The sequence below is a fragment of the Condylostylus longicornis genome, unplaced genomic scaffold (genome assembly GCF_029603195.1).
Source record: "Condylostylus longicornis isolate FDR11 unplaced genomic scaffold, ASM2960319v2 ptg000153l, whole genome shotgun sequence".
Classification (NCBI taxonomy): domain Eukaryota; kingdom Metazoa; phylum Arthropoda; class Insecta; order Diptera; family Dolichopodidae; genus Condylostylus; species Condylostylus longicornis.
This window is the reverse complement of record NW_026578121.1, coordinates 542,539-568,977: the sequence shown is the minus strand read 5'-3', so window position 1 is coordinate 568,977 and position 26,439 is coordinate 542,539. Positions and strand designations below refer to the sequence as shown.

The window sequence follows — 26,439 nt, the reverse complement described above, 5'->3', positions numbered from 1 at the left end:
ACCGATTAAAAATTTTCAATAACAATACGATTTTATTTAACGTTAGATGATTTCACTATTTCACCGTTATAATCTACATAATGTACATACATACATTGCATAAATATTTCAATCAAAAACCATTATGAAGAGAAAATATACCAGTTTACGAATTTTAAAACAAAAAAAAAATAAATAAATCAAGCTCATATGTATGTATGTACATGAATGTTTAGATAGATGTAACACACATGGTATGCATGCATACACACACACGGATATATACATATGCATACATGCATCGAAATCATTTCGTAAATAAAAGAAAGACTTGAAAATATTGCGTTGCCCTTTCGGTTATTATTTTATACTATAGGTATATTTGTATTTTTTCCGAATGGCTTGTTTATACATACATACATACTTTATAGCATTGTTATAATTAAATGTTGACTGTTTTTTTTAAATTTATAAAAAAGACTATATTTTCATTTCTAAACATATTCATTATTGTGTCTGCCTATTAAAAATTTAATAATTATAGTTATTAAATAAATTATTTTAAAATTATTTTAAAATATATGCAATATGAAGTAACTCAATTACTTTTTGCTAAACATATATGTATTATTACGCAAGATAACAGTAAGATAATAAGCGGTAGCCCGCCTACGACAAAAATGCTTGTGAAGAAGTTTTGTGTGCCCGATGGATGGGAGTTTCGCGGATTTAATTGACTGTGATACTATAATTTGTCAGGGATCTAGATGTAGAAATGTAGGTGATATTAGGAATTACAAAAGATCCAATGAGCCGGCGAAAGACATCAAAAGAGTCAAAGGGAATCGGTCACAAACGGGCGGAAAAAAAAATAATTATATACAAAAATAAAAAACTATTTCTTTAACAATATTTATTCATTTAAAATTAAATTTGGACTTAAAATTACTTTTTCAACTTTTGTATACTTATGAATTTTATTAATTAATTGTTCTTTTGAATATTTGTTGGGAAGAAGGGCGAAACCTAATTTAAATATATAAATTTTTTTTACCACAGCTTACTGAATCTGCAAATTTGACACTACTACATACACACATATGTACATAAATCACATTTTTTTTTAAATATTAGAACAAACTTTAGCGTATATTTTTAACTTTTATTTTATAATAAAATCAAATATAAATTCTCTAGAATATTATTATTTTTGTTTTTCGTTTTTTATCGAAACAATATCGTAATTTTAATAATAGCACTTCATCAAGAAAAAAAACAATTATTTCACCGTACGTGATCTGAAATCATAATCAATTCGGACGTGAGATCAAAATTTTCTATTGAAAAAAAAAAAAATATTTTAAATTTTTTTAATTTATCATTTTTAACGTTCGCATAAAAATAAAACAAAAATAATCACAATTTTGTACATATTTCTTACTCTTATTACCAAATTATGTAAATAAATATTAATTTTAACTTCATTATTGTATAGAAAAATAAATAAATAATTTCGTACAATTGAAAAATCATCTAGAAAATGATTCTTAAACAATGATTTTGAAAAAAAAAATCCAAAAACTTTAAATTCTTGGCATCAAAAATTGTTTGCCGCCCAAAAGAAATTTTTGTCTTTAATTCACTAATCACCATACTAACCATACTAATCATATAACACATGTTGAATATATAGAAGTAGTCATGCATATATAACTCATAAAAATACCACATCACGGTAACAACCTTTGCTCTATTATAAACGTGCTAATAAAATTGATAAATCAATTTATATACTTATATAATATATAAATTTATTATGTATTGATTTCTAAAAAAATATAAATATTTTTTGAATTTCATTAATGAAATTTTAAAATATATATATACATATATATAATTAAGAAGTTAATCATAGGTATCATAGGATCATCATAGGTAGTATTTAAATTAATATATACATGTATATTATAAAGTAAAAACTTCATTTATTAATATAGAATATATAAGAATATCACGAGTTTATTATTATTGATTTTTAATAAATTATTACAAATATTAATTATAATCAAGTAATAATTCAAATATATTCTAATTTATGAAATTATTTTTTTATATATAATTAATATTTAATTAGTACAAAAGTTCAAAGAAAATAATTTAATATTATTTTGAAATCTTATATACATCTTATATATATATAAGGTGTTTAATTAATGTTTATAATATTTGCATCATATAAATTTAAAATTTAATATTTAATTATTTTACTAAAGAAATAAGTACATAAATTAAATAATTAGTATGGTATTTGATTTATAATTATTACTAATTTTGTTAAACTTTATTAATTATAAATTTATTTTAATTTTTAATTGTATTTTAATAAATAAATTCATAATAGCTCATACACTTTAATTTAAATTTCCTTTTAAAATTAAAAAATAAAATATTTTTTATCTATTTCATTATAATATTAATAACAATAAATTATTAACAAATTAAATTTATCGAAAAATAATCCATTTTGTAATTAATAATTTTTTTAATCAATTTATAATTATAGAATTAAATTGCAATTGATAAACTTTTATTTTTTGAAATATTGATTACAAAATTGTCTTAATAATTATCTTAATTAATATAAAGTGAAAATAAATTAATAATTTAGATAAAATATAAGCCCATTTCTATAAAATTAAAATTAATTAATTTTAATTTCAAAATAAATAAATTTGCTTAAAAGATAATTTATTTAAAAAAAAAAAACAAATTGAGAAATAATTAATTAATAATAAATTTACGAATTAATTAAAAAATTATTTAAATTTAATTATGATAAGATGTTAATTTTTTAAAATTTTTCAAAATATATGCTTATCATATGCATATTATAAATGTGAAATGTCAAAATGACAATTTTGAAGTATACCGAATTAAAAATATACAATTATGATAACAGAAAATAAAAATCTTTGTCACAATAAGTGTAAAAACAACAACAAAGCGGTAAACAGCAACGGGAGACGATTTCCGTTGTTAAGTTAGGAATCATGATAACCGCGGAGCGGTAAAATTAATATTCATTATTTTCATATTATACAATGAATTCTATTTGGATTTTGACATTTCGCCGCGGAAAATCGTTTTTGTTCTCTTTTCAATTTAAATTTGTAATTATACATATTATATTTAAAAACCACATCAAATACAGAAATAAAACAGAATTTGCAAAGATTTAAATAAATATTTTAGTAAATAAAATGTCTAAGTATATATAACAAATTTAATTATATTGATAATTATAAAATCTTGTTATACATACAATCCATATTTGTAAATTATTATACAGCTTTCTATTTCTTTTGTTTTAATTCTATTGCAAATTTTCCTTTTTCAAATTTATCTCCATATTTAAATAATATAAATATTATAAAATCCTTATCAAGAGGAATATAATGACTGTTATTCAAATAAGTTAATGTCATTATCATTTTATAATATATAGAATAAAAAGACAAAAGACACATAGCTAATTTTCTAAATTATCAACATTTCGCCAGTATGTGCATTTACACTGACATTATTATAAAATATTTGTACATATATCATTCTCTATATACAATAACATACGTAAATCTAAACTATTTCAGTTGTCAATTATATATATTTCATTCTTGTTTTTACTGTTATATATTATAATTAAAAACATTAATCTTTTGAAATTTTTCAGTGATAATAAAAATTTTTATAATGACCGAACAAAATATATTATGTCAAACATACTTTAATTACGTTTGCACTCTGATTCTTAAGAAAAAAGTCACTCAAATATATTTACATTAAGTACATAATACATACATACATAATAAGTAGTTTCAATGAAAACATGTCATTCGTTTCGGAAATAAATTTGACTTTTAAAATAAATAATTATTTATATAATTAAGAAAAATATTATATATTTATTTTAATTACATATTTAATTATTTAATATAGACCTATATTAAATAAGTTCATTAAATTATTTCAAATAAATATGTACAAAATATTCATAAATATTCTAATCAGTGTGAATGCATACATAATGTAGATGGCGCATAGGACACAATTATTTTGTTCCGCCTTAATTCAATAATAATAACATTCTATCTAGTTCAATAATTTAATAATTTTTTAAGAGAATTTATTTTTTTGCTACAGATTAAGTTGATTACATTCAAATTATAATTTTAGGTAGATATTTCTACTGTCAAAATTTCCTATTATAAAAATCAGTACATGTGCGCTATAAAATATATACAACTTATTTTATTATTAAATAATTTATAATTTGTAATTTAATTGTACATTATCTAAAATATACTTTTGGTATTATTGAAAAAGTTGCTTAATTTTAATTATTATAATTTATGCATTTATGTATGTTTATGGCTAAATAATATTCAAATAATTAACATTGAAATACACCGGAACAACTCATTTTGACATTTAAAGAGAAATAAAATGAAATATCTGGTCATATACTGTTATAGATGAAACAATCAAGAATAACGTTTTTGTAAATTATGTGAGCAAAAATACTAAAGTACTCACTCTATTTTCCTGGAAAAGTGGTATAATATTCTCTTAAATTTCTTACGTCAACTTGACATATTTAGTAATATTACGTAGTTTTAATTGTCAATTAATTTACAGGTTCATACATACATATGTACATAATGTTTATACATTTTTAATATCCAAACTATATATGTAAATAAATCCATACTAAAAGTGTACAGACACACATAGATTTTATTTAATTTTCACTTTTTGCCCTATTTTGAATTCATACCTTATTTTTAATAATAAAATTTTTTAAATTCAACTTTTTCACAATAATTCTTGCAAATTAATTCTCTTTTATTATATGTACGTACCCAAACATTATTGAATTGATTTTATATAACTATAAATATAGGGTGTTTCCCATAACGTGACAAATAATTGCAGCAAAAAATTGTACGGGGGGGGGATAATGCAGATATAATCGTTTTCGATCTACAGCCTGTTATAAAGAAAGGTACCAGGTTTTTCCTACTTATAAGAAAATGCTTATAACTTCGGAACCATACGACATAGAGGTACCAGCGGAAGCTTGTTTTATAGGCGATTGATTACTCTCTACTTTTTGATTTGACAATCAATTTTATTTGAGCCATAGTTTTCAAGATAAAAAGCTCGCCAAAATCAGAATTTTTGTTTTTTTTTTGTTTTTTTTTGTTTTTGAATTTTTTTTTACAAAACTCGAAATTTCTCGAAAACTTTTGTTAAACCTTTTTTTTTTATTTTTTTTTTTCAATGCGCTACGACATAGAAAAATAAGTAAGTAAGGATTACTTATTTCTCTATGGCTACGATGATAGCTAAAAGTAAATCTATATAACATTTTTCTCTAACTTCCATAGTTTTGCCACTGTTAAATCTATTTAAAAACATACCTGTGGTGCATATGTATATGTAATTCGTAAATATATGGATGAGTGTAAAACGGAAAAAAAAAACTTTTTAATATTATTTACATAAAATTAAAAATTAATTTTATACATAAGTATTCGAACAACAAATAAAAATAATAATGTTGAAAAATATTGATATTGCTTATATTGCATATTATGGTAATGGTATGTTTAGGTGTGTTTGAAACACATGTGCATGCAAGTATAGTATACAAAATTGTGTATAACGGTTTTATTTTTTTATTAAAATATTCAATAAAATTTCATCATTAATACGTCAATATTGAATATTATTATTGTATATGAAAGTTTAAAGGCTGTTTTTCATTTTGCTAATTTTATTTTGAAAGTTCCGGCAAAAGCGATTGAACATAATATACATACGTATAGATAGTGTGTACCTATATATGTATGTAAAACTGAAGAGTTATATTGTATGTATAAATATCTATAAGTAATGATATATACCTGCATAAATGATTATATAATTATTATGTACACGTGAACATACATTTGTATGTATGTTTTGGATGTTCAAAATATTTATTTATAACATTGGTATTTAATATTTTATTAAGTATTTGATTATATTTTTGTATATAAGTATAATAGAATATAAATTTCACACCCTATAGCTAATAATAAATACAATATTGATTATCAAAATATACATATAAAATACATACGTACAATAAGTATGTAAAAAGAAAGTTTAATTTCAATGGCAATATTCGCAATTCACAATTATTTGCATTGTATGTTGCTAGTCAAATAAAAAATATTTTTTTTGCTACATTCTTAATATTTCAATATTCTTACTATTCAAAAGTGACTGTTTTTATTCAGACTAATTTATGACAAATGCACATACATACAACATACATGCATTTTATTTAATAAAAATTAATATTTAACTAAAAAAAATAACCATATTGTTTGTTTATTTTAGGGACCATTTATTTTGTACGTTAAAGAAAAGACCATATTAAAATTTCATATTACCGTAAAGATCACATGAAATTGACAAGGAACCTTATATATACCGTTATACAGACATACATAAAATTTTAAATGAAGACGTTTTCGAAATATGTAATTCTAAACTTTTCAAAATGTTCAAATTATAAAATTATTAAAATTTAATAAAAATGCACATATATTGTAGATCACGATCGTTTGCTGCAACAATAATATAACTCCAAAATAACGGTTTCTAAGATATAAAGGAATAAGCACTTAAAATAGTTTCTATTTTTTTTGCAATAACACCATGTCTAATTAATATTAATTCCGAAACTTTAAAATTTGCTTTTGTCAAATATGCTAAATTAAGTTATACATTGTTCTGTCAGTGTTCCAGCAAATAAACGATATATACTTAATAATTAATATATAATTTAATATAAAATCGAAACACATATCGCAACTTGAAAATAATACCGCAAACATATGAAAATTTTTACTTTTTTAACTATAGGAATGTAGCTGAAAGCGCAAAATATTTTTTTATATGAATTTTACCTTAAATCACGCAACGATATACACTTTCATTTACATATACTTATGTATGTATCAAAAATTACTGCTTTTACATCAAAAATTTTGTGTGTTCCGTTTTCGGAACTATTTTTTTAAAAAGTATATTTTTTGTTAAATTCAATACCATGACATTTTGTAATATCACCCATCAAAGTCAAAAAATATTTTAATTTAATACTGCCACATATTAAATTAGAGCACAGTTTTCTCAAATCAGATGCAGCAACATTTCGACTTATACTAATTTGATGAAAGAAATTGAGAATTATAAAACGCAGTAATTCAAAATATTTTAGTCCTACATTTATTTAATCACCGAAATATTTCGCTTTATTTTTAAATGTTTCGGGCTTTAATTTCTTATATGAAAATAGCGTTACATTAAATTCCATTTACTCGAAACTATAAATTTAGAGATATTCTCAAGGTACGATATGTAATAGAAGGTACGATATGTTTATAGAAGTATTTAAGGATTACAACACAATAATAATAATATAAAAACATTCGACTTACTTTTAAAATAATATAATGATTGAAAAACTTTCTTAAATTAGAACTTTTAAAATCATTTAAGGATTTAAATATTGTTTTGTTTATTTTAATTTTTAATTTTTTATACACATCAAAAAAATTTTTTTAATATTTATTTAATGTTTTGATTTTATATTATTTTATACACATTTATTTAAATATTTTATTTTATACTCCACCAAGTATTCGAATAGAGAATGTTTCGTTCCAAAAATTCTAAATAAAATTCGCACAATTTTAAGTAATTAAAAAAAAAATATAAAATTTTTATTGTATGTAAAAACAATAATCAATTTAAAAATTTCTGCTGCATAATTTAAAATTCAATTGAAAAATATAAAAAATAATTAATATTGAAAGAATAAGTATGTGTATAACAAAAAAATTTCTTTTGTTTTTATTACAATTGCATTGTATATGCAAGTACCTTCTTCCTATATTGAAATCGATAACGTGTTATACTAAAATAAAAAAAAAAAATTATGAATTTATTTTAAATATATAATTGCTATATTTGTGTGTTTCTTTGAACTTTTTATAAATATCACACTTTTATTTCACATGTATAACAATATTATGTATTATGTATAACACATATACAATATTCTTCTACAGAAACGTCATTCATATATATAAATTTCATAAAATTGTATGCAGTTACTAAATTTTTTTATTTAGTAAATTTCTTTTTGTTATATTAAAATTTTTGTTTTATTTTAATATTAATCATTCACTTTTCAAAGACCCTTTATTCAAAATTGAATTAATTAATTAATTATTATTTCTTTCTTTGTTTCTTTTTCTTCTATAATATAAATATATGTACATACATATATATGTATGTATAAATAACAAACTCATTCATTTAACAAACATGTGCATTTGTATTTATGTATATAAGTAGTATAACAAATTAACAATAATAGTAAAGTATATTTTAGAAAAAAAAAAAATCAAAAACTTTTATTTTTCTTCAAAATAACTTAAAAAACTTTTTTTAAAGGAATTGGTAAGCAGCCATTCAAAATTATAAACAAAAAAATTTTGTAAATAAATAAAAACAAAAACAAAAAAAATTTTAACCAAAAATAACCGTATATATACCGAATTAGGTCAAAAAATTTATCGAATTTAAATTGTTATAAAAAAAAACTAACAATTAGAAAAAAAAAAAAAACAATAAACAAAAATTTTTTTTTCTTATTATATCGAATGTTTTTATATACCGTAAAAAAAAAAATAATTAAAAGATTTATGACGAATGAAATATATAATTAAAAAATAAGAAAAAAAAAGGAAAACACACAATAAAATATAAAAAATAATAAAAAAAAAATGCACGAGCTTTTACCGTTAAAAAATTATAATATTATTTTTTAATTGTACCGTTCAAAATGAATAACACTCTAAAACTGAAACACTCCGATTCAAAACGAATTCTTTTATGGTGCTTTTTTTTTTCGTTTCTTTAAAAACAACAACAAAAACAAAAAAATTTTAATAAAATTTCGCCTGCCATCAAAAAATATACATACATACATAGCATATATATTTTTTCTCTTCTATTTTTACATTTACTAGGTGATATTGTATAAAAACGGTTTACAGTGTAGTGTCATTTATCAAAAATTTCAAATCAAATTTTTTTAAACTTTTCAATTACATTATAATATTCTTTTAACATTTATAATATTCCAATAATATAAATTATATACATTTTTTCTTTAACCAGATTAGAACAATAATCATCTAGTTTATATGACAGTTTAAGTAATATGACTTGAAATTATCTCGTAACTCAAACTATTTTTTTATTATGTCAGCTTGAAATCCCGAAAATGACGTTTTGTTATTACATTTAAAACTAAGTAATCAAAACTGTTTCAGACACTGTTCATCACCTACCTAGTAAACTCAATGACTTCAGAAACCGGTTCATGGTTATTTACAATAATCATGCACTAGCCCTATGCGTAGAATAAAAAAAAATCAATATGTTTTAGTTGAATTGAATGAAGCCGGCTTCAAGTCAAGTAATGATTCTAGTACACTTAATACTGCTATATGAACGAGATAAATGATGCCATTTCTTTTCCAAAAACATAAATTTTCTTTAAAATTGAAGTCCGACCATAACTCTGAGCGTCACCGATTGCTAACCTGACACTAAAGCTAACCGTAATCCAGATCTCGACCTTAACTCTGACTCCGATACAATTCGCATTACGAAATAGACCTTGACCCTGAGTTTGACTCTTATCTTTATGTACATATACATAAAAAAGTTAATTAAAAAAAATATGTTTTGAATTTTTCATTTCGACCTCAACTAAAATAATCAAAAGGACTTAAAATTTTCATTCTAAAACGTAAAACTTAAAATCAAAGAATCTACTTTAACAAATAAACATTGAAATTATTTTTACTTGCATCTAGTATGTAATCTACCTAAATGCTAAATGCGTTAATAAAAAAATGCAATTTTGATTTCTAAATGCATAACTTAAATTCACATTAGGCCTACATTTTAGTGTTATTTCAATGCAAGGTTCCACATTCAGTTTACATTTTTATTTAAATATTATTCCAAAATCATTCATATTGCAATTCATTAATTATAAAACATAGTTATAAACAAAATTTACTCACAAGAACTAAGAGGAAAAATAAACCAAATGCATTCTATAACCTATAATTGAATGGGATAAATTTCTTTTTTTGACAATTGTAACAAAAATTAACTAGGAATTTTATTTTTATTCATGTCTTTCTAATTTTGAATAATTCACAAAAAAATACACGGACTAGCGACATCTTTTGATGAAAATAAAATTTAATTTTTAAAACATTCTGTAAATGTTACTACATAACATATGCAAGAAAACGAGAAATTATATTTGTTGCATATACACAGAAATCTTACTTAGAAATCAAGGGATGAATGCTATTTAGGCGGAAAGATTTATATTGCATTTATATTGTTTTGATAAACGCCTAGTATTTTGCAAGAACTAGAAAATCAGTTCAAATCTTGGTCTCATATCAGTTCAAATCTTGGAACCTAATAGAATCTATTTTCAATAAATATTTAAAATGTGGAATGTAATAAAATAATTTCCACTAATATTATATTCTTATTTATGTAGAATAACATGATTAAGTGCTTTTTCCTACAATTTCCTACTATTCGCGCACTCTAGCGACTGATTAATTAATTATTTAGCTGTTGAACCATTACATTGTTACTATTTTACACATAGGCACACTTCCTAGATTTAACGGTAAAAAAAATACCGTTTTTCTTCGTAAATTACCAAAATGAAATATTTAAATTTAAAATTCAGACTTTTTGAATTGAAATTTCTCCTCGTAAACTATAAATTTCGAAAGACTCACACTAGTATGTTGTAAATTAAGTAAGCTTAACTAAATCAGGAATCAGGATCTGTGGTTTATTATAACGACTTTATTAATAATTCATTATTTAAAGTTTATTATATACTTGAAATGAAAAAATAAATAAAAGTATACTTAAATGTTTTATTTAAAAAAATGTATTTTATTTTAATTTTTCATACTAATTTCAGATATATAAAAAATTTACTCATAAAACTAATAACATTATAATGAAATTTTTAATATCGCCTAAATTCTAAAAATTACAAATAATTTATACTTTGGTATTTCTTAATATAAAATAAAAGTATGAGCAATAATTATATACACAAACATACATATACAAAATTAATATACAAAATTATAAGGTAGATAATATTTTAATGAAAATTAAAAACACCAACCGCGTACACTATAATTAAAACAATATCATTAAACACGAATTAAAAATACAATCAGTTGATTTGTCTTATATAAAAATTAAAAATACATGTGTCGTTTATTTTTCAGATTTTATCTTTAATTTAAGGACAACATATGCACCAAGCCGTAATAAAACTATAATAATTACTAAAGCATAGAAATTAAACCAAAACTTGTCTCCTCTCATTGCAACTTCATACAAAAATTTTTCAGGATGCCTAAAAGATAATAAATTGTAATTACAACATTTTTTTTTTTTTTTAAATATAATTTTACCGATAATGACAGTATATCATTCTTTCACATTCTAAAGCTTCTCTTTTTTCACCATAAATTGAACCAACATATCCTTCCAACGCATATCTTAAATATGATAAATGTGTGCCCCATTTCAAATAATATGGAATATCTCTTAGATTAACACCAAAGCCAGCAAACATCATAATTGGAACCATTAAAACTGGAGCAAAGAATGTTCCGTTCTGAAAATTTGTTGAAACAAAATAATATTAAAACCTTACAATTTGAATATGTAGGTTATTGCGAAAATAACACAAATTAATTAAACCCAAAATTGAAAATTAAGTAAATTCAAAATAAGAAATCAAAGATTTGGAAACATATTCAAAATATTCTTACCACAACACTAAACCAAGCACCAATAATAAGTCCTGTGCTTTGACCAATAAAAACTATTAATAAACTGATTGCAAAGAACATTACAAAACGGAACATTTCCAGTGGTTGATCACTTAAGAAATATATTATAATTGTGAAAATTAAACAACAAAATGTCTACAATGAAAAAAAGTTGGAAATATTATAAAATTTGTAACAAAAATATTAATATTGTATATTTAATTACCGATAAAGGTAAATCAAGAAGCGATACTGCAGCATAATACGATTTCAATGAATACCATCTATTAAAATGTTCCTTTAACAAAATATTCATTTCCATTGGAACTAAAAATAAAAAATTAATTAAAAAATTTCAAAAACTTACACAATTAAAACAAAAAATTAACTTACACGTTAATACAGTTAACATCATTGTTGTCATTGAATGATGCATTAAAATAGCAAATAATAAATAATAATTATCAACAACTCTTGAACCTTCATTACCAGCATCCATATATAAAAGTCCTAAAACAATTGCCAAAAATATATTAACAGCTATTCTCAAATGTGATAAGGTCGAGTCTCGTTTCAATTTCATAAATTCCATGTACATTAAAATTTTAATTTGATTCCAAGTTGTTGTATCTTCCAATGATCTTGCTTTTGTTTTTGGTGGCACAGGGTTTTTTCTCATTAGATCTTCTGCTTTACATATTTTCGAAGGATCTTCAAACCATTCAATATTACGACCATTTTGCATTTCTTTACACAAATAATCAACTTTATCTTCACCATATTCCCGGCATGCTAATTCAATAACTAAAAATTATGATTATATTAAAATAAATGTCACAATTCTTGAAAATTCTATTTTCTATATACTCACTATAATCTGCTGGATTGTGATACTTTGGACATGGTAAATCAACTTCTTGTAAAAATTTCACTAATTTTGAAGTTCCACCTTGATAAACACATTTTCCGGCTGATAAAACATAGACAAGATCAAAATTTTGGAAAAGTTTCGCTGTCGGTTGATGTATCGTACAAATTATAGTTCTTCCTTGACTTGCTAATTTTTGTAATAAATCTATAACTCTGCAGCATGAATAACTATCTAATCCACTGTCAATAGATATAAAATATAAAAATATATAAATTTCTCAAAACTTGTCTGTTATGACTATGCTGCTTACGTTGTAGGTTCATCTAAAAACATTATAGTTGGATTATTTATCAATTCTAATGCTATTGATAAACGTTTTTTCTGACCACCAGATAATTTTTTAGCTAAAGTATCAGAATGTTCATAAAGACCAAGTATCAAAAGAATTTCTTCTATCTAAAACATAATCAAAAAAAAAATAACCCAATTCAAATTTTCAATTTTTTTTTTTAAACAAATTTACCCTTCTCTCTTTAAGTTCATATGATAAATTTTTTCCTAATTTCAATTCAGCGGCACATCTCATATTTTCAACCACAGTTAATAATTCATGAAGTCTATCATCTTGTGTAATATAACAAGTTTGTCTTCTGAAGGCATCTATGTATACAGAAATAAATAAGAATTGTCAAAAAATTTTTCAAAATAAATTTTATTAATATTTTACTATACCTATATAAAATAAAAAGAATATTAAAATACTTACTTAAATCTCTTGGTCTACCATTCATAAGAACTGCTCCTGTAACTCCAGTTGTTTTAAAACCAGAAAGTACATCCAATAATGTTGATTTACCAGCACCAGATGGGCCCATAATTGCAATAAGTTGACTTCCAGGAAATTTTCCACCAACATTATGAAGGATTTCTTTTGGAGCTATATATATGGAGGCATAGACAAAATAATTAATATTTTATATTTTGTCAATATTTTAAATTTTCTATAACAAAACAATGGAATTTAAAAACGAAAATTATGAAATTGAAACTTCAACAAGAACAAAAATATACCTTGGCAACATAACCTCAAAATTTTCTGTGCATTTATCAAAAGGAATTATTATATACATATAGTTACATGATTACTTTTATTATCGTATTCAACTGTCTTATTAAATGACCTTACAAAATTGCACAGTATGATGGCATAAAAAAAAAATTATCCAAAAATAAATTCCATAAATCAATAATTCGCAAAAAAAAAAACAAAAAATGATTAATAATATTTTTTACATATACAATAATATTAAAAATTTTGTCTTTTAGGTGTTTACACAGCATAATTACCGATTGAGAGAGAAACATAAAGCTTTATCGTTTAATAATGTCAAAAAAAGATATTTTTTTGCGATATTTCACCAGTTTTACCTTCAATAACGTAAAAAGATTTTAGTTTTTTACGTACAAGGACAAAAATTTAACAATAAAATTAAAATTTTTGAAATTTTTTTCTGTAATGCAAAGAAAACTTGAATTACCTACTATCATTGTTACGGGCAATAATTAATTATTTGCAAAAATTTGCAAATTACAATAAATATTGTAATTAACTACATTACACATGAGAATCATCTCTTACACCATATCATATTTAAATAGGAATGATAATACAATAATTGTTACATACATACATAAAATTATAATTGATGTTAATGACTTATAAATTGTAAATAATATACGATGTACGTAATGAGTGCATCTTGCACATGTTTTACATATTATAAAATTATTAAATTTTAAAAGTAAATCAAATTTTAATCAATAAATAATCTATTTAGTCAACATTTTTTTCTTTAAAAGATCATTTTTAATATTATTGTAATATAAGCAAATATTTAAAATAAAGAAAAAATTCTTATCTTTTATTATATTTTACTATTTTCCAATAAATTTTACATTGTTCGTTCATATTATAATAAAAGAAAATATATAATTTCTTATCTTTTGTATATAAAATGAAATTATGTCAATTAAAAAAATAATTATTAAAGAAATTAATTAACATAAACTTAAATATCATATATAATGTGAATAATATGTTTAATACTATACGAAAAGATTAACAAGCAGTGAATGTAGATTTTACGATAAGTAAAGCATTATCTAATTTTGTGTAATGGGATAATTAATATATAAGTAATAATAATGAAATTTGCAGATTAAGCAATAGAGGAAAACACTTTTTCTTAACAAGTACTTCTTCCCTATTCTTGGAGTACTTTCAAATATAGCTTTAAATGATTAAAATTAGGCTTATCACGCATTCCCTTAGCAAATATATAATTTTATTATAATTCCCAAAACAATAATATAACATCTTCTGTTACTCTTGACAATGACATTTGCAACATTTTTTCTATTTTATTAAATTGACATTTTAATAAGTTAAATGAAATTACGGTAAAAGAAATATATTCAAATGTCAAAAATATAATTTACTTATAAAAAATTATCATCGACCAACAATCATCTGCAATTAAGCATTTTTCGCAATTGATATTTTTTAAAAAATTATTTCTCACTTACACATTAACATTATTAAAGAAATGCAAAAAAAAATTTAAAATAATAATCATTTGCGTTGTCAACATAAAATGAATTTATGACGCGTACGGCATGTTGCATTGTAATTCATGACCAACGTCAGTTGCCCGCATTTTCTATATGGAGAAACGGCCTGTATATTTACATACATAAAATACATAAATTATTTCCTTATTTAAATTAATTAAACTTTTCACCGTCTTTAGGATAAGAACAAAATACTAAAACTGAAACTGGTATACATAATAATTTTATATAAGAAAATTGAAATAATATGAAATTAAATGTCATAATCTATAGGTACATACGTCGCTAGATAGCTTCATTTTTCAAATTAGAAAATATGTATGAATAAAAAATTTACATACAATTATATTAAAAAATTAATATGTGGTATAATTTATTTATAATTTCACATATTGTACACAAATATACAAAAGTTAATAATTATTTGATACGTACAGTATGCATAAGATAATTATTATATAAAATTGATTTTCTTATCAAAATGGATTTGTTCAAAGTTCATTAATTTTATGAACTTTATACCTTACAAATGACATTTAATAAAGTTAGCACTTCAAATCAAATATTGCTTCCCACACATCAAATACATATTCCAATATTATAATTTATATGCGTAGTTCGTATACAGTATTTATATAAATATATTTTATTATTTTGAATCCTATTTTGTTTTGATTTTTTTATAAATAAAATAATTAATACTAAATTTTATGGTAATTTATTTTAAAATATAAAAAAACAACTGGTTATTTTTTTTTTTTTTTGATAATAAATCAAAACAAAATTATTTGTTATAATTGTTATATTTGTTTATATTTTTATTTTTATATTTTTTTAATTTTTCAGTTCAGTATTCCAATTTTATTTAATTCAAAGAACTTTAACCTTAACGGTATTCCCTAAAACACTGGTATTATACTGTATATAAATATATAAGATGTATGTAATTATAAAATTTATTTAAAATAAAATTGTATTTTAATTATGGTTTTTAAATCTTTAATTTTGAATTTATTCATTATATTAAATATACATGTATATACAAATGAATTAAAATAAATGTAAACATAGGGGTGATAATAAAAAAAACATGGTATGTGGTACAAAGAAATAAATATTATAGAATCGCAATAAACTTATTTTTTTTTCTCTTTTTAATACTTTTTTTTGGTTAATTTTTATTGTATTTTCGGTCCAGATTCAATTTATATTCCTCATTGAAGCTCCGTTATGTTCTTGATTTTCTCTTTTATAAAATTTTATTAAATATTTTGTTTTATCAATTTTCAAGTTTAAGTATAATATTAATATTAATATTAAAAGAAGAATAAACTTTTATGAAAATTGTAAAAGTATGAACTAAAAATCAAAAACAAGTGACACTGAAGAATTTTTTCTTATTTGTCAAAATGACAATTTAATAATAAAAGTGAAATCCTTAAAAAATTACGTCTTAAGCACGATATAAAAGTAGGCCGTTTCACAGTATATCAAAGATTTGCAACTAACGCTAGCCACAAAATTTTGATGCGACATGACGAACGCATCATAAATTAGAATTGTATGTTGTCAACGCATCTGATTATTATTTTAGTTTCTTTTTTCACATTTCTTATTGCATACTCGTATAAGTGATTTTTTTATATGACAAAATGAATGATGAAGAAAGCATTTTAATACACTTAATTGCAGATGATTGTCATTTGCAAAGTTAAGCGAATGACGTAATTATCATGATCACCAAATCTTTGACATACTGAGAAACAGCGGTAAATGTTATAAATTAGAATTTGTTATTGTTATTGACATTTGCCCTAAATGTATATACTCGTATAACGAATATATGTTACGGGTAAATTAATTGCATTTATTTCAAAATTGAATTTAAAATATTAAGAGTTAAACTTTTATACAAATTGATTTTAAAAATTATTTATAAACAACAAAGTTACAATTTTCTATGACAATTACAAAATTAGTATTTGCATTACATGCAAACGAATATGTCAATTTTCAAAATTTTCTCAATATTTATATTTATAATTATCATTGTGTATAATATATTTTAATTGTTATAACATTTTAACTTTTCATATTAATAATATCTAAAACAAATTGATTTAAAAAAAATTTTTAAATTCTTACAATATTGTTGCTATTTAATTATTGTATAATAATAATAAATTGGTATCACAACATTTTGAGTATACCTATGTATTATATTCTACGTATAATATGTATAAGATTAGATTATTTTCAAAGTGCAATAAGTTTACTATCAAGATTTCTATTCCTATATATTTTTATATTATTTAATTGTAATTTAAAAATTATTTACTCTTTAACTTTTGATTATTAGAAAAAGAGTTTTGTAATTTTATTTAATTACCCTACTGGTTCATATTTGTTTAAATAATTTCTAAAATAATATAGAGAAATCAATTTTAATGTTTGTCAAATAATTATTATATTTTGTGTTTAAATATATTTCACTGGAAGTACACACATAAAATTTAAAAACAAATATCTTCCTGTTAATTTCTAACTTATATAAATAAATTAGGACATATTACCAACCTACACCGTTTATTTTAATATACTTGTATAACAGTTTGAAATTATTTCTGAAATATTTTATTGCAAGACCAATTTTCTTTAAACTTTATTTAAGAGGCGATTAATATTTTTGGTAAATAATATTAAAATTAATTTAATTAAATAATTTCGAAAAAAAAAATCATAACCTCAAATTTACTTTTATACGCACGTTGATTCTTTTTTAATTATTTTCGTTATATAAATTACGTGCAAATAAGCTTAAAATTCAATTCAATTTTAAATATAAAGAAATAATAAAAATATCTTCAATACGTACTTTGTTTTACCTTGCAAATAATAATCAAACAAATATATGTAATATAATAATAATTTTTCGTTTTTTTTATTATTCAAAATGATATTATTGTATGATAAGATTGAAAATTAAAATGATTAGATTATAGCATTTTGCCTGGAAAATTTTCAAAAATTTCAATTTAAACTTTCAAATTATAACATTTTATTAATATAATAGAATTATAATAATTAGAAATAATAATTAATTATTATTATTTTCTAATATAATGCATATTATACGTATATTGCAAATAAATATTATATAAATTCAATATATGTATGTATACGAGTTGTTTTTACAATTTCAATAATAGATCGTAAATTACTGATGTTTAAAATGACGTAAATTCATTTATTAACTTAAAAATTATAAAAACAAAATTTATAATGCAGGTCAGAATTATTAAATGGAAAAATTATTACCGTATTCAGATCATCATCATAATAAACGAGTGTCGATTACATTTTGGATAATATATTGAATGACAACTGGCAACCTTACCAAAATTTAATAGTGATTTGCCAGTCTTCGACATTAAATAATTCAGTTCTATTCAGAAAATTCACAAAATTATGAACTAATTTTAAAAAATCTAATTTTTTCTCTTTAATTCAAGAAGCAACCTTTAAATAGATGCAATATACTACGTCACATATATGTAGGAAGAGTTCGGTTCTTTAAAAGAAAATTAAATTAAATTAATTCCGATTTTATCATTTTCTCTTTTCTTTTCAAACCTAGTAAAAATTTTCATTATTCTTCCGAAAAATTTAATTATATATTAAATCACATAATTTTTTCTAAAGTTATGAAAATTTTCAAGTGAACAATTTTAAAGACGGAAGAGATTTTTCTGCGTATACGAATTAAATACGTGATTATTTGTAAAATGCATAATTCTATTACGTTTTTTAAATAAAATTATCAATATTTTTTTTTATACTTGAACTGTGAATTTTTAAATAATTCAATTTTTTGCAATTTTAAAAATTTCAGTACTTATAATTCCAATGTTAATTAATCGAAAACTTGTTTTAATTCACTAAAATTGGAAATCTTGTTTGAATTCACGGATAATTTTATCAATAAATTTTTCGAAATCTAATTGTTATATTACTATAAAATCTTTTGTCAAACAGAAATTCTTAGAAAATTTGTAATACATTTAGAATAACCAAATTTACCGTTATGGTAAATACTAAATAAAATAACGGCAAAATTTTAATTTTAAATTTTAAGCCTAAATTAAGTTTAAACAAATTAATAGTCCTTATTGTTTTTGAAATCTTGGCTCAGTATAACAATTTTAAAATTAAATTTATAATTTTTGAATAATTTTCGTCCCCAATATCCATTTTTAGTATTTTCATTAAAAATATTCACCATTATATTGTATAACATTAATAATTATGTTTTTTTGATTAAATTATAAAAAATCACTTAAATATTACTTACTTCTTTTAATAAATCCTTCATTAACCGTATATGATAAATCCTTAAATTCTAAATCAACTGGTGATCTAGCTGGTAATTGCGAAAATAAATCTGTTGCATTATTATCATTTTTATCTTGTTGTTTTATAACATTAACAATTTCCTGTATTTGTCCATTTGCATTATATTGTTTTATTTTATTATTACATGTTGTACATGATAATGGCGATACTGCTGCTGCTCCTGATGATGATGATGTTAATGGTACTGTCGTACCATTATATACTGGTTTCTCTTCTTGATTAACCATAATACCAGTTAAAGCTCGAGCATCACCTTGTATTAATTCCATTTTATGTTATCAAATGATATTTGATTTTCCCGTTATATTTACCGAAATCGATTTACAAATCGAATTTGCCGCGATTAAATCAATTTTATAATTAAATTTGTTGACACCCGATTATTGATATTAACACAATGAAATTAAAATCACATTTAAATTCAATTTAATTGTATACTTTAAGTTTATTCTTAAGTTATTGAAGAAAAAACTAAGCAGAAAAATAAAAAGAAAAAAATTTATATTAATAATTATTTGATAGCATACATGCAAACTGTTATACATATATTTAATATAGATATACTTATATATTATTAATACGCGATTTTATTATTTATTACTTACTATTTATTATTTTTCTTTCAAATTATTTTAAATTTAAACAAGGAATTAATCTTATCAGTATATAATAAAAAGCAAAAGAAAAAACAAAGAATGAAAGCAAAATTATGACTCTTTACTACAATGCATAGCTTGATCTACATATACATACATACATATATACATACAAGAATTATACACGTACATATGTAGATAATAATAATTACAATTATTCAAATAAATTATTAATTTATGAATAAAATCATTAAATTATTAAAAATACACCGAATATTTAGTTTTATATTAAAAAGTTTAATTTTTTCACTGATTACATTTATTGCACACGTTGTGTTCCTTTAAGTAGTGTAAAATTCGCGTCAAATAGCTTTTACCTACTAGCCAATCATTTAAATACGATTAATTGTAAGAATCTTTCCGGTAGATGGATTTAATAGCTTTTCTATAATGTAATGCCAAATTTTGAATTTTAATATTTGAGTGATACAAGAGACCAGTAATTGTATTCAGTTATAAAACTTATTTAATTAAATTCTCTCGTGTCACTGTTACTTCGAAATTAAAATTTTATAAGTAATATTTAGGTCTAACTATTAAAACACATTATTATATTGTTTTTGTTTTTGTTTAATTTACAAAACTATTTTCAACTTAACACATTTTTTTCTCTTTTCATGTAAGTAGAACGCAAATATAGTAATCAATTCTTATAATTAATTGCAATGAGTATAGGTTAATTTTTGAATTTAATTCGTTAGGTATAATAAATTTGATTTTCCACTTGTAATCAAACAAAAAGAGTAAGCAATTCAATTATATAAAATTGAAAACGGATGAACTACCCTACTCCGAAATTGCAACGCTACATTATTAAAACACAATTCAGCTCGTAGTTACCCCATACAATTAATGAATTCAAACTTTTGTACATTATTCTTTAATTTTTCTTTTGTTGCAAAAATAAATAAACTCTGTTTCGAAGCTCTTATGTGTTGTATATGTTTTGTACACATGAAATTTAAATTATTTTTTTGACATGATTCATTAAACTTATATTCTCAGATTATTATTTTTAAATATGTATACAAAAAAATTAAATATATAATATAATATTGATGAATAATCACGTTTGCAGTAATATGAGTTGATTAATAATGTAAACACATTAATATATACATAATTATATTTACAAGTAAAATATTTGTCACACATTTATATATTAAAATTAAATATATTGACAATAAATAAAATAAAAGTGTAAGTTTTGTTTTATACTACATTGTATTAAGCAATCATGTATACATAATATGTATGTGTGGGCTTTAATAATTACTTTTCTTTTATAAGTAGAAGCTATACTCAATTTTAATTTTTGTTCTAAAAACTGTTGATCTTCTTTATGCAAAGTAAACAAAAAAGTTAATTTTACATACCACTCACATTTAAATCTTTTCAAATATTTAAATTTATAAAGTTCTAGAAACATACATTAAGTCTGTTTATAAATTATAAACCTATAATATGGTAATTAAAATAAATATTTCTAAAATATCAGTTATGTAGTTAATAGTGTTGAATTCAATCCGTTTAAAAAAAATATTTATTACATGGATTTTCACAATTTCTTGCAAAGCCTTGTACATTTTTATTTGCGCTGAGGTTTTAAAGTAAATTTTTAGTTGCTAAGTTACTGTCAAAATCAAACTGCGATAACTAAAAGAAAATCTGATGTATAGTCAGCAGATAACCGACTGCAATGTATATTGTTTAATTTTGTGAAGGTGTTACAGAAAGATAATAAAAAAGCGTTTTAAAAAATTCTTTATAATGTTAATTTCGATTTTCAAGCCTTCATTTTTCCAAAAAATTTATAGGTTCATTGTAATACCCCGAATTTAAATATTTAATTTCAAGGAAATTTGTTAATTATTTAACTTTATATGCGCAAAAATGTAAAATCGATCTTAAGAGTCCAGCAAAAAAGTCCAGTTCCTATTTAGAATTGAATATTGAAATTTTGATTGCATCACTGTGAGCATTGTTGTTATACATAATGTGTACTATACCTACAATGAAAAAAAATCAGTACAATAGCTTTTGAACTTTGAGCTTAGCTTACATATGTACATTTCAAATACATATATATTTTTTAGCACAAAACAAAAGTGTGATCTTGAAAAAATTCCTTATCTTTTTATTCAATAATGGTAATAATAACAAATAAATATATATAAATATGCATGTATGTAAATTAAAATAGATGTTTTTATAAATAAATATTAAAATATTTAGCACAAGTATTTATAATATGGTAATATAATTTATTATATTTTGTACATTATATTAATAAAATATAAGACAAAACAAAAAAGGAAATTATTTTAATTTAAATTTTTTAATTTCACGACATTAAAATTAAATAAATTTTTGTATACATACATATATACATAACAAATAAATAAATATATCAATTGTAAAGTTTGCAAAATTTATTTTTATTTACACACATTAATTTTTTTTTTCTAAATATAATTGCAAAATAAATTTGCTAATAAAAATACAGGTTTTAGTTTGCTTTAATATATTGTTGATTACTTGAAAGTAAATTAGTTAAATAAATAGAAAATTGTAAGAATATTAAGAAGCTAAAAATGTCTACAGCTTCACATTATTAGCATAAGTACATACATATATATATGTATATACAACATTTCCATATTGAATTTTAATGTATGAATTTTAAAGTAAGTCAATTTTAAAAATTCCAATATGTTTTTTTTTTCCTCATTTATCTTCAAACAATATAAGAACTATTCTAATCGCCTATATGTACATAATATAGGTACTTGAAAAAAATCTTAATAACTTTGAAAAATAATTCTAACAGCAGATTTTACTAAAAATATTCAAATATACAGGACTGTTCACGTAAAATTTCAAAAAATTTCAAAGATGATTCTTTGATTAATTAACTAGCAAAAAATTGTACGAGTTGGAGTAGAAAGTATGACTTAAATCTAATTCATTATAGAACCGAAAACAAAGAGCAATCAATAACATGTAAAACAAGCTCCCGACTGTTACTTTGACCAAAGAATCATCCCTGAAAGTATTTGCTATCTTATTCGACACACTCTGTGTATACTATGAGAGTAAGAATATTAATTATAATTTCTTGAATCTGGTAAGAATGTTAATCATAATTTCTTGAATCTAAAAAATTATTTTTTTCACTTTTAATTTTTGAAATTTCAAAAAAAAATTCGTTCAGACATGCTCGTCATGAATCTGCAGAAACTGAAAGTATGATTGGATAGTTTTATTTGCAACTGATAATAATTTTATAAAAGTATACCTGTATTTTATTACTTAAATTAATGTTGATTTCAACTGTCGAATAGATTTTTCAATTAGTGACTGACGTAGAGTATAATTAATAACTATCTCATTGTACATTCTGCAGTACCTACATATTAGATAATAATTATAATATAAACGCTTGAAGAGATTTTAAAACAAAAAAATATATTATTGAATATTTTAACTAATGTAAAATAATATATATTGTATATATATATGTACATATGCATATATACAAAAATATTATTGCATATAATAGACCAATATTAAGTAAATGTACAATATTATCTAAAACTTCATATTGCTGCTATATTGAAATTCCTTGAGTTACAAATATTTCATTTTTATGATATATACACATGACTACAGTAAATTTTAACTTTTATGATTTAATTAAAAATAATTCTAGATATCTACTATAAAATTATAAAAATGAACTTTGTACTAAATACGTATTCAAGATAATTTTTTTTTCATTTCAAGTTATAATTATACTTTAGAATTTAGAGTACTTACATATACTCGTAAATTTAAAAAAAAACAAAAAATTTAACATGAACTTGAATCAATTTGGATTAAAAGCAAATGACTAATGTACATTATGTATATATGTATGTATAGTTGAATTGATTAAATGTTAAGTTTATTATGGTTATTATATAGAATTAGATATTTTAAACTGATATGCAATTAATATACATAAAAAACCCTTGTTCATAAGTGATAAAGTTTTTATACCATAAATTGTATTTGCTTACAATAATAAATGAACTTTATCCTTATCACTTGCTTAAGTAACCTTAATATGCATTGTAAACCTATAAAACTATCAATTTATAAATCTTGAAGAAATCTTGATATTTCTGTACAAGGGAAAAGAAGTTAGCAAAAGGAAATTAGAAATTATCGCAAAATTTGTTTTATATAAGAAAGTTAATTGGTAAAGTAATTCAAAATTGACGACCTGAAGCACTATGGCAAGCATCGAAGTTGCAATAATCTTGCAGTTACCTCTTTCAAACTGAATAGTATGGTATATTACAATATACCTGTAATTTCAAAGATAACATAAATAGTCATATATAATGTGTAATATTCTATGACTATAGTATAAAACAATATTAATATGCATTGTTTATGTATACATAGAAACATGAGAGAAAACAACAATAATTATTGCTATTTCCAATTGCACTTGTGTTATCATGAAATAGAATCCCAGGAAATAACAAAAAAAATTTAAATATTTTAGTTATCAGTATGGGATCCTAAAAATATTGAAAAAACTTAAATAAGTAATTATAAGATTTTAATATTTTGCTTAATTTCTAACTAAAAACGTTTGTAATTAAATTTTTTATATTTTCTATATGAACCCGGATATACTAATGAAATTCTCGCTAAAACTTTTATTCTGACATTAATAAGTCCTTTTACGAATGTTTTATAAACTTAATTTTCTATATATGTATCAAATAGTTTTAAAGCTCGTAATTAAGTACATTCCTCCATAAAAATATATAAATATAAAATATTTGAGTATTTTAGTATTAATTGAATTAATTACAACTAGATACAAATTTAAAATTTTAAAATTATAGAAAAGTTACAAGATTATTTGTATAATGTACACATGTTAATACTTAGTGCATGTCCACTTCGCTATATTTGATAATTGTCAATAGCATTAATTAAATAATATAGTTTAGTAAACACGTTTTTTGTTTAGTTGACTTTCTAGTTGATTGATATTCACCAATAATATTAGACAATTGCGGTTGAAAATTGACCAATGACATTTTCAATACATTTCATTACTTAAAACTGCGCTAATAAGTACTTTATATATATGGTTAATTCATTCCTTGCGTTGATGATTATTTTAGTTTACGGATTATGTTATCCACTTGACGACTTCATTATTTGTAACTACATGCTCATTTTTTATTCTTTAACTATTCTTTAACATAACTCTAATGATTGGCATTTATTCGATGGACACCCTTGTTTACTTACTTACATGTAGAGTGCAATAATAAACCTGTATAGGCTAAATTGATTTAGTTTGCTTGTTGGCCTCCAATTTCTTTATTCCATTCCGCTTGATTCTCTATTTGTAGATTCAAAATATTAACAAAAATAGTTAATAGAATTTCTTCCGAGGATTATTAACGTTTTTCGGATAATATTGGTACACAAATAATTTGTTAGTCCTTTTTCAAAATTCATGAATGTTTCCGTGCCATAAAATAAACGAAATGCATCCAACAATTGCCCAAAAAAGTTGTAACATTTTTAAAATTATCAAATTTTACTAATTTGAATTTTCCAGTAATCCAAAAATTTATTTTGAATTTTTTTTTCTCTTTACATTTTATTTATTAACAAAAAGTGTTGCCAAACAACAATCAAATGTCAGCTGATTTTAAATATAAAATTTCGATCGATTTTTCTTGATCGATAATTGTGATTTGATCTCGTATTTAAAATTTAATAAGTACACACTTTTTTCTTATATTTTATACACAAAATTAGTTTAATCTCTTTAAATTTTCTA

General features: G+C 21.8%; 2 protein-coding genes across 2 annotated transcripts in view; both read right to left on the bottom strand.

Annotated features, from left to right (window-relative positions):
• LOC129615886 (ABC transporter G family member 18-like) overlaps positions 1-7,758 on the bottom strand; it is a 65,048-nt gene extending 57,290 nt beyond the window's left edge. The window contains exon 1 of the mRNA XM_055531294.1: positions 7,533-7,758. The gene's annotated coding sequence lies outside the window, so the exon portion shown is untranslated. The remainder of the gene's footprint in view (positions 1-7,532) is intronic.
• Positions 7,759-11,297: 3,539 nt separating this feature from the next.
• Positions 11,298-20,394, bottom strand: LOC129615943 (ATP-binding cassette sub-family G member 4). Its single transcript, XM_055531381.1, has 10 exons — positions 19,862-20,394; positions 13,646-13,816; positions 13,403-13,539; positions 13,190-13,335; positions 12,880-13,118; positions 12,402-12,812; positions 12,235-12,335; positions 12,009-12,164; positions 11,646-11,851; positions 11,298-11,587 (listed from the first exon to the last, which is right to left on the bottom strand). Exons 1-10 carry the CDS (start codon positions 20,190-20,192, stop codon positions 11,446-11,448), a joined length of 2,040 nt encoding a protein of 679 aa, XP_055387356.1. The 5' UTR covers positions 20,193-20,394; the 3' UTR covers positions 11,298-11,445.
• Positions 20,395-26,439: the final 6,045 nt, after the last annotated feature.

Coding starts and splice junctions, on each gene's coding strand:
- LOC129615943 (XM_055531381.1), bottom strand. CDS start 20,192: ATGGAATTAATACAAGGTGATGCTCGAGCTTTAACTGGTATTATGGTT. Junction 13,540..13,645: donor TGGTAGACCAAGAGATTTAA/GTAAGTATTTTA, acceptor CTGTATACATAG/ATGCCTTCAGAAGACAAACT. Junction 12,336..12,401: donor GATGTTAACTGTATTAACGT/GTAAGTTAATTT, acceptor TTTTATTTTTAG/TTCCAATGGAAATGAATATT.